Raw genomic sequence first — 15,123 nt, 5'->3', positions numbered from 1 at the left:
CCTCACACAGTTTTCCCAGTCCCCATCAGCTGCCCCATCATATTTAGACTATTGTCTAAATATTTAGACTATTCAATTTAGACTATTGAATCTCATCAATAGTCTAAAATCACTTCCCTTTCAAAGGTGATTTTAGTTTTGGGAAAAGCCAGAAGTTGCAGGGAACCAATCCTGGGCTGTAGCGGGGCTGAGTCACCTGGGTGATTTGATGTTTCATCACAAAACTCTGCGCAAGATGTGATGCATGAGCCAGGTGTTGTCCTGATGAAGCTGCCAATCACTTGTTGGCCATAGCTGTGGCCTTCTGAATCATCTGAATAGTTTATGTGGAGGAATGTTAAGCTTAATGCAAAATTTGATACACATTCGTTGTTCTACTCACTCAGTCATTTTCATTGCAATGGCCGCATAGTGCACATGCTCACTCAACTGTGTCTGCCACAGTGAAGTCATCATTGTTTACACATGCACATTCCAGCTCACTCTCCTTGGCTGCCAGGTTACACTCATGTTGCGCAAACTGTTTTCATTATATTAACAGTGGCTGGACTTTTTCCATACAGAACTTGTATTATATATTACATTTTTAATATATACTTTATATATTTAGTTTATATTTCATATTTAAATATTGTACAGTGCATATTTTAGACATAGTATATAACATGGATTATAATCCTTGCATATAAATCTTTCAGAGGAATGCTGGTTATTTTAGTAAAGTTCTTAAAAATGAAACTGTGGAAAAAATTGTTTAAAAACTAGAGAAGTATTTTGAGAGAAATCTTCGCATTGCATGAAAATACCTCCTTTGCCTGCCTTCATGAGGAACATGGCTCACCTTCCACTTAGCCTCGGCTCTGGTTGGACACACTCATTTTTGTAGTAGACCATTAGACCAGTCTGTCAAATCAGTTTAGACAATTTGTAAAGCACATGGTTGATAATTACAGTTGACATAGTAGAAGAACTGGTCCAGTGCTCTACTCTGGCTTCGTATGTCTTTTTTTATCCTCACTCGAGGATGTGTTCATTGACTTGAGAGAGAAACATCTTTGTGAGAGAAAAACACCGATTGGTTGCCTCCCGCACACACCCTGATCAGCGATTGAACCAGTAACCCAGGCTTTTGCCCTGACTGGGGGTAGAACCTACAACTTTTTTGGTGTATGGGATGATGCTGCAACCAAATGAACTGCCCAGCCAGGGCTGGGTTAATGCTTTTTAATCACAGCTCTGCATCTTGGGAAAATAAATAATTAGTTGGGAAAGAAAATAATTTGCCATAGAGTGGAGTAAAGCTCCAGGCCAGTATGAGCCGGCACTATAGAGTCTGAGCATCTGCTGAGTCTCCCCTGGGGGTGAGGAAAGGAGATGTGTGTTCCATTCTTAAGATAAGTCACTTTCTGTTCTGCTTAAGTAGGTGCCTCTTGAAATAAACTCCCTTTTTAGCATGTTCTCTTTGGCCATCACTCATTCTGTAAGGTGCAGAAAATGTACCCAAGTTCTTAACTCAAAAAATGATCTGTATAGAGGTATCGCTTTAAAATTTTTTTAGGGATACCCATACCAGCTGCTAGTATTGATTTGTCTACAGCAGAAGTTAACAATTGAGAGGCCAAGAGGCCAAATTTTGGTTTTCAGAGGGGGTCTCAGAAATTGATATCAAATGGAAGAGAGCATAGTAACGTCCTGGTCTTTCTCTTCTTTAGAAAAATTGGAAGGTTTTGCAACGCTGGGCCCATTCTATTGGCAAGAGTTAGCTGGAGCGAAGTTAGTGGCTTCCTGTTGGTGCTGCAGTGTAGTGATATGGGGCGTAGGTGATGCAAGATTTTGATGGTTGCATGTTTTTTATATTGAAACACATTACAATCATTTTATTAAACATTCAGATTTATAATAGGTGAAATTATATTTGAACATTTTTTAATGTGGATCCTTTGTAGACTACTTGAATCTAAAAACATGTATGACTGTGCAGTAAACATGCTCACAAAGAGTTGAGTTGTGGCTGTATCACGTAGTACTTCTCATGACTGTCCAATAAAAATGATTTCCTATCCAATTATTACTTTAATTGTGCGTGCATATGTCATTAGTCATCAGGAAAGTTATGTGTTTGTGTAAATAAGATTCTCTTAATTTTATTTGTCTTAATTTTTATAATTTTACTGCTAATATGAACATAATTATTAGCTAATTATTATTGTATGCTATTTGGTGTTCTTTAGTGAAAAACAGTTTTGTTGTTTTTTGCTTGTTACGTGATTTTTAATTCTTTGTTCTGGGCTTTTTGAAAAAAATCCTCACCTGAGGATATGTTTATTGATTATTACAGAGAGAGAGAGAGAAAGAGAGAAAAAGAAACATGATGTGAGAGAGAAACATCGATGGGCTGCTTCCTGTATGAGCCCTGACCAGGGATCGAACCCACAACCTAGGTATGTGCCCTGACCAGGAATTGAACCTGCAGCCTTTTGGTGTACATAGTGTTGCTTCATTCAAAGAAACCACTCAACCAAGGCTTTGTTACAGACTTTTAATATATATATATATTTATCGATTATGCTATTACAGTCCAATTTTCCCCCCTTTACTCCCCTCCACCTTGCACACCTTGTCCTACCCACATTCCGCCTCGTTAGTTCATGTCCGTGTGTCATACTTATAAGTTCTTTAGCTTCTGTATTTCCCATACTATTCTTAACATTCCCTGTCTATTTTGTATCTACCAATTATGCTTCTTACTCCCTATGCCTTCCCCCCCCCACTCCCCTGTTGTTAACCCTCCATGTGTTCTCTATTTCTATGGTTCTGTTCCTGTTCTAGCTGTTTGCTTAGTTTGTTTTTGTTTTTGTTTTAGGTGTGGTTGTTAATAATTGTGAGTTTGCTCTAATTTTACTGTACATGTTTTTTATCTTTTTTCTTAGATGAGTCCCTCTAACATTTAATATAATAAGGGCTTGGTGATGATGAACTCCTTTAACTTGACCTTATCTGAGAAGCATTTTATCTGCCCTTCCATTCTAAATGAAAGCTTTGCTGGATAGAGCAATCTTGTATGTAGGTCCTTGCCTTTCATGACTTGGAATACTTCTTTCCAGCCCCTTCTTGCCTGTAAGGTCTCTTTTGAGGAATCAGCTGACAGTCTGATGGGAACTCCTTTGTAGGTGACTGTCCCCGTATCTCTTGCTGCTTCTAGGATTCTCTCCTTCATTTTAATCTTGGCTAATGTAATTATGATGTGCCTTGGTGTGTTCCTCCTTGGGTCCAACTTCTTCAGGACTCTGAGCTTCCTGGATTTCCTGAAAGTGTATTTTCTTTGCCAGAATGGGGAAGTTCACTTTTATTTTTTGTTCAAATAACTTTTCTACTTGTTGCTCTTCCTCTTCCCCTTCTGGTACCCCTATAATTCAGATGTTGGAATGTTTCAAGATGTCCTGGAGGTTCTTAAGCCTCTCCTCATTGTTTTGAATTCTTGTTTCTTCATCTTTTCTGATTGCATGTTTCTTTCTTCCTTTTGGTCCACTCCCCTGATTTGAGTCCCAGTTTCCTTCCCATCACTATTGGTTCCCTGTACATTTTCCTTTATTTTACTTAGCATAGTCTTCATTTTTTCATCTAATTTGCGACCAAATTCAATCAGTTCTTTGAACATCGTGATTGCTAGTGTTTTGAACTGTGCATCTGATAGGTTGGCTATTTCCTTGTTGCTTAGTTGTATTTTTTCTGGAGCTTTGATCTGTTCTTTAATTTGGGCCATTTTTTTTCTCAGTACACCTGTTAGGTAGTGAGGGGCAGAGCTTTAGCAGCTCACCAGGGCGGGGCTACACAAGTCGCTGGGTTGTGATGCTGTATGTGGGGGAGGGGTCCAATTTGAGTCAGAACAATGGCATTTGCTCCGATTTCTGCAGGTTTTCAGTCACGTCCCACACTACCCACAATCAAATTGGGCCCTTCTGGGTGCAGATTTCCCAGTGGGTAGGCTTGTGTACATTCTAGGACCCTGTGGATCTCTCCAATGAACTCTCCTGTGAGGCTGGGAGTTTCTCCTGCTGCCACCTCAACACCTACCGGTGTTTTCAATAAGAGGTTTGAGGCTTTACTTCCCCTCATTGGGGCCCTGGGTTGCCTGGTCTCACTCCCCAGCTGTTACTCCCAGTTTATCTGCACACGAATGTGGGACAGCTCACTCCACCAGTTGCCGTCTAGCCCAGTGACCAGCTGCAGCCTTGCCCAGCCCAGCCCTCCAGCCACAACCTTGCCCCGAGTCCTCTCCACCTGGCTGCCAGTCTCCACCCCTCCTACTGGTCTGGATGAGTGTGTCTTCTTTAACTCCTTGGTTGCTGGACTTTCTGTTGGACAGTTCGATTTTCTGTAGGTTCTGGTTGTTTTTTGTTTTTAAATTGTTGTTGTACTCTTTTGGTTGTTCAAGGAGGCACAGCGGATCTTCTGTGCCTCCATCTTGGCTGGAAGTCCTTCCTGTTACAGACTTTTGATGTGACAATTTATCAAACCTGATTTTGATAGGATTCATTATATGTTTGATATAGAATTTAAAGAACTTTAGTAATTGAACATATATAATTTAATTTATTCAATAAAGAAAATATAGGCCTTTAAACTGTCAAAATTCATATGAAATATTGATTTCCCAGAGATATATTTTGTTTACTTAAAATTTTAATATTAAACTAAGTGGAAATAAGTATATCAGTACATTCAGTTTTTGTTTTCTATTTTGTAAATATCTATACAAACATTTGTTGTTTGTATAGATTGCTCATAAGAATTCAAACTAAAAATTGACAAAATACTTTTCCTAAGGAATTAAAAAACCTATAGTATTTTAAGAACTTTATATTCAAATACATTTAATTTTATAGGTATTTACTTTCTCACTATAATGTATAATATGCTGATTAATACCACCTGAGCCATGATTCAACATATTAGTAAATATTTAATAAATAAATAGGGAGTAAAAGATTACCTCCGAATTAGATTTGGTGTTTCCATAATTCTTCACTTATCAGCCTGATTCAAAGGAAGTGTAGGGATTTCAGACAAAATATTTGGGGATGTACAACATATTATGGAACAGTGGAAGTTTGGAATTGGCATTAACAGGAACTATAAAGGCCTTATTTTAAGTTCAATACTTAAAAAAATGACATCTTATTCACAGAGAAGCTCTTGTAATATTAAAATTAGCCTATAGTTCTGAATTCCACATTTCATGATGTCATAAAAATGGTGAACCTAATGAAATCCATTTTGCTACAGTTCCTTCTTATCAGCTTTGGGTGAATAAATGTGATTAGCTATTTAATTACTAAAATGTGTCAACAGACCAAAGGAAGATTTATAAACTAAAAGGAAAATTTCAAATTATTTTATGTGAATGATTCTTATTTTGAAGATTTGTTGACATATAGTCATTGGCTTCAAAAAATGATGAAGTTCATTGGTTCAGAGTAAAAATTCAGCTTTGGAAGAAGTTAAACTAGTTTTAGAAATGATGTTTAATTGGTGTTATTTGAATTCTAAAAAAGAGTTAATACTAGTAAAATCTGTGTGTCTAAGACAGCTTTGGCATTATATTGAAATACTTGATATAAAAAATTCATTTATATTCAAAATTTACATCATCAGAGGAGTTGACATATTTCTGAGCAGAAGAAAGGGAGGAACTATTAGGTTTAAAGATTTCAGCACTCCTGAAGTGCAATTTAAAGAGACTGAAGGTTGGAAGAAGGAGTTTTCAGCGTACTGGAACAATGCCACCACCTCCTTTGCCATTTGCTACCACTTGTGCTAATAAAGCTTCTTTGTGATGGTTGCTATATAGAATGTTAAGAGCATGTTAAAAGGCCTTGCACCTTAAAAAAAAATCCTCAGCTGAGAACATTTTTTCATTGCTTTTAGAGAGAGGGAGAGAGAGGAGAGAGAGAATTAATGTGAGAGAAACATCGACCCGCAGCCCCTCACCTGTGCCCCAACTGGGGACCAAACCTGCAACCTGGGTATGTGCCCTGACCGGGAACTGAACCCACGGCCTTTTGGTCTATGGGACAATGCTCCAACCAGCTGAAGCCCACTGGCTAGGGGTGGGTGGCGTTTTAAAGCATAAAACCTAGTGTACAAACACGATGTTCATGTAAACAATTCCAAGTTTTTTACTTAAAGAGTCTGAAATATTTCATTTTATAAAGAAAATACAATAAAAGTTTTACAAACTTTTATTCATATTTCCAGTTGCCATTCCCAGTGTGTCATAAAAATATGTTCATTTTCTGAATGTGCCATGTTGTCAGTTTCTGGTATAGACCCTCATTTATAAACTAAGTGGGCAATCGAGAATCATGCATTTGGAAAAAATCAACAGATAGCAAGCTCACTAAGTGGAATAGTTGACCCTTGATAAAAAAAAATAGTTTATAAACAAAAATGAATTTAAAGTTCCTATAAATATTATCAATAGATTCAATAGAACATGTATTTATAGAAGAACAGAAAATGGTGGAAAAGGAAAATTGGAGGATAAGAAGGCAGTTAGAACATAATTCCCTAAATAAAATACTCAATAGAATTACTGTGGTAGGGCAAATGTGGCTGAAAAGTAGGTGTTTGTTGAATGAACTGAACAACTGATACGTCCTTGAAAGCTTCCTTGATCTTTTCTGTCAGAGGGTTTCCAGCGGAGTTGTACCAATGGGGTCAGTCGTGGGCCAGACCTTGAGATGCCGCCTTTGGAGACCTGTGACCAGAGTATTAGCATCCTAAGGCTTCAGCAGAAAACTTAGAGTCTCTTGATCTCCTGTTTGCTGCCTCCTGAGGGATTCTAAGAGCTGATGACTGCTGATGGTAGACAGTTACACAGGCCAAGTAAAATAATAGTCTGTGTAAGGAATCCAGCATCAGTGGAAACAGCACTAGAATATATAGAATAGGAAACTTGTATTGAAACAGAGCTTTGAAATATTTAGATTATAATTTTTGCAAATGAATTAAATAAACACATTTCGGGATACTCAACTAGAGGACAAAGAAACTTTGTAGAACTAATAAGATCTTAACATTGTAAAAATTCTCTTGACAAACTGAAAAAGAGGAGTATCATTTTTGAGAGTGAAATGAACATCTTGCCAGTAAGTGGAAGAAGTATTTTAAAATACAGGACAAAATTAAAGAGGTGGTAGTTAGGAAGGAAGAAATAGAGACCTGGAGAAGAAATTCATGTGGGAAGAAATTCACTAGCCTGTGAGTAAATGCAGTAGAAGGAAATAAAGGCATAGATGTGGCAGTTGGTAGCTAGGTTAGTGATGGGGGTGTGTTAGGTTGCTGCAGCTGACACAATTAAGTACCAACAACTGGGTGTCCTAACAGAAATTTCTTGTCTCGCAGTTTGGGAGTTGTTGGCCAAGGTGGTTTTTTTTGAGGGCTCTGAAGGAAGTCAGTTTCAGGCCTTCTCTCTGTGGCTTGTAGATGGCTGCCTCTCTCTTTGTCTTTTTATGTCATCTTCCCTCCATGCAACTTTCCCCTTTTAATAAGGACACCACTCATTTTGGATAGGAACCACTCTCATGACTTCATGGGAATTTGATTACCTCTGTGGTACAAGGCTCTGACTCCAGATTAAGTCACATTCTCAGGTAATGTGGGTTAGAATGCCAATATACTGTTTTTGGGGAAGGATAAGCGTAGTTCAGTCCATAACAAGGGGACATTTTTTTGATCTTAAGAAAAGTCTGGGAAGGAGTCCTTCTCAAGGTGTCACTTGAGATAGTATAGTAACAATAGGATGGAAAAAAGTGAAATGTTAACATTGACGATGGGAAAAAAGAATACGAATGATAATTTCATCCAGTCAGAAAAAATGGAAAAAGAATAAAGAGGGCACTGAAGAAAGTAAGATACTCATCAAAGTCAGATGAAAAGGAGTACTCAAGTTCATACAGTAACTGTGAATGAGATGAATTTCTCCATTGAAAGACAGATGTGTTCAAATTGGACTATTCAAAACAAAACAGAAAAATAAGAGAAATTCAGGGTGTTTGTTGTTTAGAGATGACAATCTTTAAAAAAGTGATAAAGGTTGAAAAGTGGCAGGTAGTGTTAGATGGATAGGCAAGAGGATTCCAGAGAAGTCCAAAGCAAATCAAAATATGTTACTTATTTCAGAGGAATTTAAGATCCTTTAATGGCACAACATGAAGCATTATGGGATGATAAGGATTGATTCTAGAAGAAGATGTGTCAAAGTTCTTATTCAGTGATGAAATGGCCATACAAATAAGCATTCTATATTATTTAATGACTTAATCCCTTCTAAGAGTATAACCTTTAGCTAATCAATTATTAAAATCCTCATAAATGTTGAAGAATTTCCCTATTGTGAATTATTCTACAACTTTAATATTCTTTATGTTTTTCATCTGTCCCAAGATCTAAGTAAATTTGACAAAGATGTTAAGTTTGTAAACAAGTTTACTTTCAGTGCTTTGCCTAGAATCATCTAGACAGAAATTTAAGTGTAAAAGTATTTACATTTAACAGTTAGACATTTTAAATTAAAATTATTTTAGTGTTGCAGGTTGTTGCAGGGGAAAGTTATAGAAGTTTATTTTTGTTTTGTTATTGTGAATGAATGAATTACAGAATCCTAAAATTTTATGGTTTGTTTTTATACAGGTGTGTATTATTTGCAGAAACCTCAGTTTTTTGGCAGTTTTGCAAATGATCTGGTTTGTGTTTAGCCACGACTAGTGTTCTGGCTTTGTAAAGCCAGGTTTTAGGTTTTTCCTAAAGATGTAAGATTAAGGACAGACACCACACACACACACACACACACACACACACACACACTCACTTTGGGACCAACTTTTGATTCTCCCGTCAAAGGTTTTCCTTTGTGGCAAATATAAACTTATTAATAACCACTAACATTTGTAAAATGCTTTACGTTGAATAAAGCATACATATTTTACATATTTTGTTACCTATAATACATGGGGTAACACCCAACACCTGAGCTGTCAATTCTGATTCAGTGAATCAAAGATCTTACCCACTGCCAAACTTTGCTAATGATTCAAAGAATATAGGCAAAGCACCAAATACAGGTGAAATATTCCTTTTTGTGGAGGACTCCAAGTGAAATATTCCTTTTTTGTGGAGGAACTCCAAGTGGTTAGACACAAATTCCAAAAATGCCCTTGTGTTCTGCATTAGGACATGCTACGGTTTTGGAATAACAGTAGTTTGGGGCAAAGTGTGCCAAAAAAAAATGCACAAAGGAAGTTGTTTGGGATCTCCTGTTTATTTTCTTAATTACTGAGCTTCCTTGCCTGTCTAAGTAGGCACTCTTTGGTATTTTTCTGTTGATGCAACACTGATAGGTTTACAAGGCTACCATCTGGTTTGAGGTGATTAGAATGTTACTGGGATCCTGGGTGAAGTCTTTTCTTCCTCCTCCCCAGCTGGGAGAGTGAGATAGTAGCCTGCTCTTAACCCTTTCCCTCCCAATGCATAAGGGTAGTGGAGTTTGTTATTGTAGGGGGGGGGGTCTTTGCCTGCAGGGTCCCCCCAGCTGACATAGATGAGAATAAGTCTATAAAGACATGATTTGTTTGGGGAGGAAAGGTGGCTGAACTCTGAAAGGAGAAGGGCTAGGAGCCTGTTCCTCAATGGGCTTTTATTGGGTTTATTTGCATAAGAATACAGGGTGTATATGTAAAGCTCATCAATCATTGTCAGGTTGTAATGATCAAACAATAGATAACCATTCAGAGAACTCTGAGGGCTTGTTCTGAGTCAGGGTCAGATAGTTAAAGGGCCATAAAACTTTGGGGAACAAAGTCATTTCATGCTTGGACCCTTATCATTTAAATTGAGGGTATTAGCAAAGTAGGTTTCATAGGATTTTATGCATTCTTTCTTAGGCCTAATAGCTCTGGGAAACCCGGCCTTTCCAGCACAGGGCCACACCCACCTCAGGGATTGTTTCAGGCTTAAGTCAGGCAGGGGGAGTAAGGCAGCCAAGAGATTAGGAGACTTCTTGCAGACAGAATGAGGACTCGGGCTATGTCAAAGCTGAGGGGCAAGGGTCCATCACCCCCTTTTTCTATAGCCCCCCAAGTTCTTCCCTGAGGGCCCCTTCATGACCATGCTTGTCTTAGGTTGTTTCTCCTTTGAGGAATCTTACCCATCATTGGCTAACCAGTCATCCGCCCAGGGCCAAGCAGGGTAAAGCGGTAACCCTGCAAGGAAGTTAAGCTTTGTCTCCTAAGTAGCTTATAGTCACTCCCTTCGATAGCTCAGCTGGTAAAGTGGAGGACTAAGTAGCTTATAGTCTCAAGATCTTTTTACTCAGCATTAGCCACGAGGGGTTACAGTTTCTGAAACCAGGCAGGGTGGTTCCCAACATGTTCTACGTGGAAAATTTTGCTAAAGTAATCTTTAAAATCTTTCTTCTGTAGATAATCAATATTCTCTGTTTGTGGGGTTTATGCTTGCATAATTGTTAGATATTATATAATTTGTTCAGCTATTGCTAAATGTCAACAGGGATAACAGGTTTTCCCTAAATCATAAATAGTTATTTCTATTATTTTATGTTAATGTTATGTTTCATAAGAATCAGCAAGTGTATATTCAAAATTGCTGCTGCTTTAAAGGAAATTTGAAATAATCGAAACTAAGTGAAGGGTTTGTAGAATTTTATTAAGAACTAAGGCTACTTCAATTTAGTATACACAAGTCACATGATGGATCTATTTCACCTTTAACAGAAAGGGTATGTCATGGTTCTCCTTTTCTTTATTTTCTATAATCATTCTTGAAGTTCAGTTTACAGTAAGGAGAGCCCTCAAGGCTACTAACAGATTTTAAAAAAATATCCTCTAGCAAATGCTTGTTTGGGAAAATTATTCATTTGCTGGGCCAAGAGCATTAAAAAAAAATCCCTAATATAGAAAAGCTTTTATCTGACACAAAATTGCTTTTAAAGTAGACTTGTGAACAAATCTAACAGTTTGCTGAGTTTACTGAGATCTTAGGACAACCAGTATAGCAATTTATACACCCAAGGATTCTCACTGTTAATGAGGTCAAGATTATTCTTTGAATGGGTCAGAATCATATAGGAATTGGATTTTGAAACTACTAGAGCCTTAGAACTCAGTTAACCTGGTTCACTTATTTTACAAAGAAGAAATGCTAAATGTGTAGTTGTTAGATCTAGCATATTATGTCTGTTTTTGTTTTTGTTTTTTGTTTTTTTTTCAGTTCCAGCTCTTATAGCCTGTATTTGGGCTTAGAGGCTGTAACTGACTTTACGTAAATATGTTTATTTCTCTAATAATATTGACAGGCTTATGTCTGAGTTTTCTTCAAAGATTGTACTTTATTTAGTTACAGAGTAATTGTTTTTAGATTTTGCAACAGATCCTTTTAAAGATGAATGAAGAAAAATTGGAAACTCTACATCAGCGGAAACTTACTGAATGGATGTCTATGCAGAATAAGAGATGTGCTATTGAAGAAAGGCAGGTATGTAGTTTATCAGTTGTTCCTTCAGATGGGAAATTTTATGTAAATTTGACTGTAACATGAGTCAGTCCTTACTTTTAAACTTCAGGTTATTATTTCGGTTGGAGTAGCTATTGTGTGAGTGCACCAGAATCTAATCATTGAAAGGGTGCATGGGATCACATCTTGACTGGGTTTACAAATGAGGTTTTCTTATTCTGTACTTTGCTTTTTAAATCCAGTTTCCATGGTTGACCTTACTAGTTTGTTGCAATTCAGATAATATAGACAGTGTTTACTTGGCTGAACTTTTATAGTTGAGCAAGTTTAGGTCCTCATATGTTTAAGATTCACCAACCAGTCTTCAGCATTTTATGGCAACATTATCTACAATACTAATACAATTTCAGGAAAAAAATCAGTGAAATAGATGTTATGAAAATAGCATTAGAAGTTTGGAAATAAACTTCTTAGAAAAATGACTTTACAGTGGATGGCTTTGTCTTTGTTGCGTTGTCCTTGTGTCTTCATTGGTCTCTAAGGCATTAGTTTGTCAAACTTAGAACTACAGTTTGAATGCTTTAGTGAGATTTATTATTTCAGTGAACGTTTACTATTAGTGTGAACTTTATTTGGTCCATTTGGGAATTTTATTTAACTCAAGGCGTCTGTTCAGAAGAGTGTTTTTGAAGATGGCCTTCCATTCTTGGAATTCACTGGATCCATCGTATACAGCTATGAACCTAATGACTGTTCTTTCCTGTCAGAAGATATTAGGTAAGAGATTTGAGTTTCCTAGTTTCATTGGAATTTGGAACCTTAGAAGGTTACTATTATGGTAGTATTTGAAGTGTGCTGAGTTTTACAGTTGAGGTGTGTTCAATAGATAATTATTTATACATGTAGAATATCACCTACAAGTTTTAATTCTTTGTAAATAGAAACCTGAAATCACTGAATTAAATTACTTGTTTGCCTGTTTGTTCATTCATAAACCTTTTTATTATTTTAGCTAATATTCTTTTACTTTCAGCACTTAAGATGTTATGTATACAACTATTGAATACATGCTTATTTCACCAATTTGGAAAAAAATGCAAGAATTATTCCAACTCTAAGTGCCCCTTTATATTTCATTAAAATACCAACATAGTAATACTGAATAATGGTTGTGGTTGGCTCTGTTGCATTTAGTTAATATTTATAGCAAATGACACTTAAACTAACATTTGAAATGATTGTTAGTATTTTAAAAAATTATCTTTTAAATTAAGGATCAGCAGTAATTCAATTTAAGCCTCTTGAGTCATTTTACAAGGAGAAATAGTAGGGAATTCATTAAGATCTTTCTTGAAGTTGTTACATCTGTTTTTATTTTAATTAACTGTTATACATTAGGTTTGAAGGAGAGGTAAATTAAGCTATTTATTAAAGAATGGTCTGCCAATGATAGATGTATTCTAGAAATAGCAGTCCGGTGCCTCACTTTCACTACAGTTACCTGGCCACTTTTGGGTCTCCTGTAGAACTTTATTTGTTCCACTGAGAAGGTAAAGTCTGCTGTTTATGCTTGTATATATTAACTCTACCATCTTAGTGTGTCATATCTGAAGACAGGGGTCATAAGTCATTTGTACAATGTAGTTTTGATGACTTGTATGCATTTTGTGGAAGGCAGGCAGGTTTTTTTCCTACCTCCTCTGGCTGTCTTGAAGATTTTTGCTTTTACAGGTTTTCATAACCATTTGATTATGATGTGCCCTTGTTAGTGTAGTTTGTGTTTATCTTGTGTGGGGAGTCATTGAACTTTCTGAATCTGATCATAGCTTCATCAAATTTGAATATTTCCTTCAATATTTTTGTCTTTTATCCTGTTACTCTTTTCTCTTTCTGGCAGTCTGTATATACACAAGTTAGATTGGTTGACACCGTGCCATTGGTCCTGAGGCTCTCTTTTCTTTTAGTCTTTTTTTTTGCTTTTCTTTCTTTTTCTCTCTGTGTTTCAGTTTGAATAATGTCTTTTGCAATGGCTACCAGTTCACTTATTTTGTTCTTTGGTCTCTGATTTGCTGTTTTCCCATCTGGTGAATTTTTAATTTTATTGTATTTTTCTTTAGAAGTGGTTTTGTTTTTTAAATATGTTCCATTTTGGCTCTCATCATATTCATATTTTATTTTAAATCTTTGAACATATTCTATGTGTTTATAATAACGTTTAATTGCCTGTTAATTCCATTCTAATTATTTTTTTTATTAAGTGATTTTTATATTGATTATGGATCACATGGCTGGCAATTTTCGATTGGACATTGTGATTTTATCTTGTTGAATGTTAGACTTTGTTGTCTTTCTTCAGCGAAAGGAGCTTTGCTCTGTCAGACAGTATTAACTATATTTTGAGGCTTATTTTTAAACTTGATCAGGGTACGTTTCTACAGTAGCCTTTACTCTGGATATAATTTAGCCGTACAATAAGGTATGACGCTTCTGGAGTCTTTGCTGACTGCCCTACATAACCAATAAGAATCCCTACTTTCAATCAGGAGGGGGCCAAAGGGTGAAAAAATTGGGACACCTGTAGTAGCATCAACAATAAAATATGTAAAAGATAAAAAAAAAAGAATCCCTATTCTGACTGTTCAGAACTTTAAAGCCTCTTACCTCTATGTAAGCCCTAGGAGTTAATTGTTAAGCTTAATTTTCACTGACTGTTCTTTGTCCAGCCTCACAGTTTCACTCTGTGCTTGAATGTCCCTACTTGCTTGGCTCCCTGCGCTCCAGAACTCCACCCATAACTTCCCCCATCTGTCTGGCTCAGACCTTGGCTACTCCATGCAGAGCAGTGCGAGACAGTCTCCTCCCCGTCCTGCCGTCTGGAAGTGTTCCAGGGGGAAAGCGGGGCAGCTGTAGAGCTCACCCTTGGTTTCCCTTCCCTCAGAGAGCCCTGCTTGTTTAGTGTCTGAAAACTATTGTGTACATATTTTGTCCATTTTTTAAATTTGTTCAGGGAGGAAACAGTTGTCTGATCACTGTTATTCCATCTTTACCCGAAGCGGAATTATTTTAATTACTGTGCAGCTTTAATTTTTGCTAGTCAGATAGATGCAATGTTGTATAGATTTAATTTTCATTTCTCTGATTTCTAATGAGGTCCCATGTTTTCACATATTTATTTTGATGTATTGGTCATTTGGATTTCATTTTTTGAATTATCTGCATTTTTCTCTTTTTTTCCTGGATTATTTGTCTTTTTCTTATAGACTTTTCAAGGAATTTTTATATTTTATGGCTATTCATTAGCAGTTATATGTATCACAGATAACTTCTACCAACTGTGGCTTGTCTTTTAACTTTTTGCATGAGGTCTTTAGTTACACAGAAGTTAACATTCCAGTGTAATTAACTTACACTGTTTTTCCGCTGTAGAATGAGTCTTTCTGAGGGAGACGTGATAGGATTTGACATGGAATGGCCCCCGATATACCGCAAAGGGAAACTGAGCCGAGTTGCATTAATTCAGTTGTGTGTGTCGGAGAGCAAATGTTACTTGTTTCATATTTCCTCTATGTCAGGTTGGTATCTCTTTTCTTT

General features: G+C 36.7%; 1 protein-coding gene across 17 annotated transcripts in view; it reads left to right on the top strand.

Annotated features, from left to right (window-relative positions):
* WRN (WRN RecQ like helicase) overlaps positions 1–15,123 on the top strand; it is a 122,901-nt gene that overhangs the window by 17,643 nt on the left and 90,135 nt on the right. For 4 of the 17 annotated variants that reach the window (XM_053659867.1, XM_053659866.1, XM_053659865.1 and 1 more), the window contains exons 3-6: positions 2,339–2,441; positions 11,437–11,553; positions 12,197–12,309; positions 14,959–15,104. In XM_053659867.1, coding sequence (XP_053515842.1) covers positions 11,461–11,553; positions 12,197–12,309; positions 14,959–15,104 — 352 coding nt within the window. In that variant the 5' untranslated portion in view covers positions 2,339–2,441; positions 11,437–11,460. Of the gene's footprint in view, positions 1–2,338; positions 2,442–5,928; positions 6,027–11,436; positions 11,554–12,196; positions 12,310–14,958; positions 15,105–15,123 lie in introns of those variants that run through there. The other 13 variants (XM_053659864.1, XM_053659860.1, XM_053659859.1 and 10 more) reach the window with 13 other exon arrangements.

This window comes from Artibeus jamaicensis, unplaced genomic scaffold (assembly GCF_021234435.1).
Source record: "Artibeus jamaicensis isolate MK-2021 breed Jamaican fruit bat unplaced genomic scaffold, CSHL_Jam_final scaffold_833, whole genome shotgun sequence".
Taxonomy (NCBI): Eukaryota; Metazoa; Chordata; class Mammalia; order Chiroptera; family Phyllostomidae; genus Artibeus; species Artibeus jamaicensis.
Note: the sequence above shows the minus strand (reverse complement) of the source record. Positions and strands in the feature narration are given on the sequence as shown.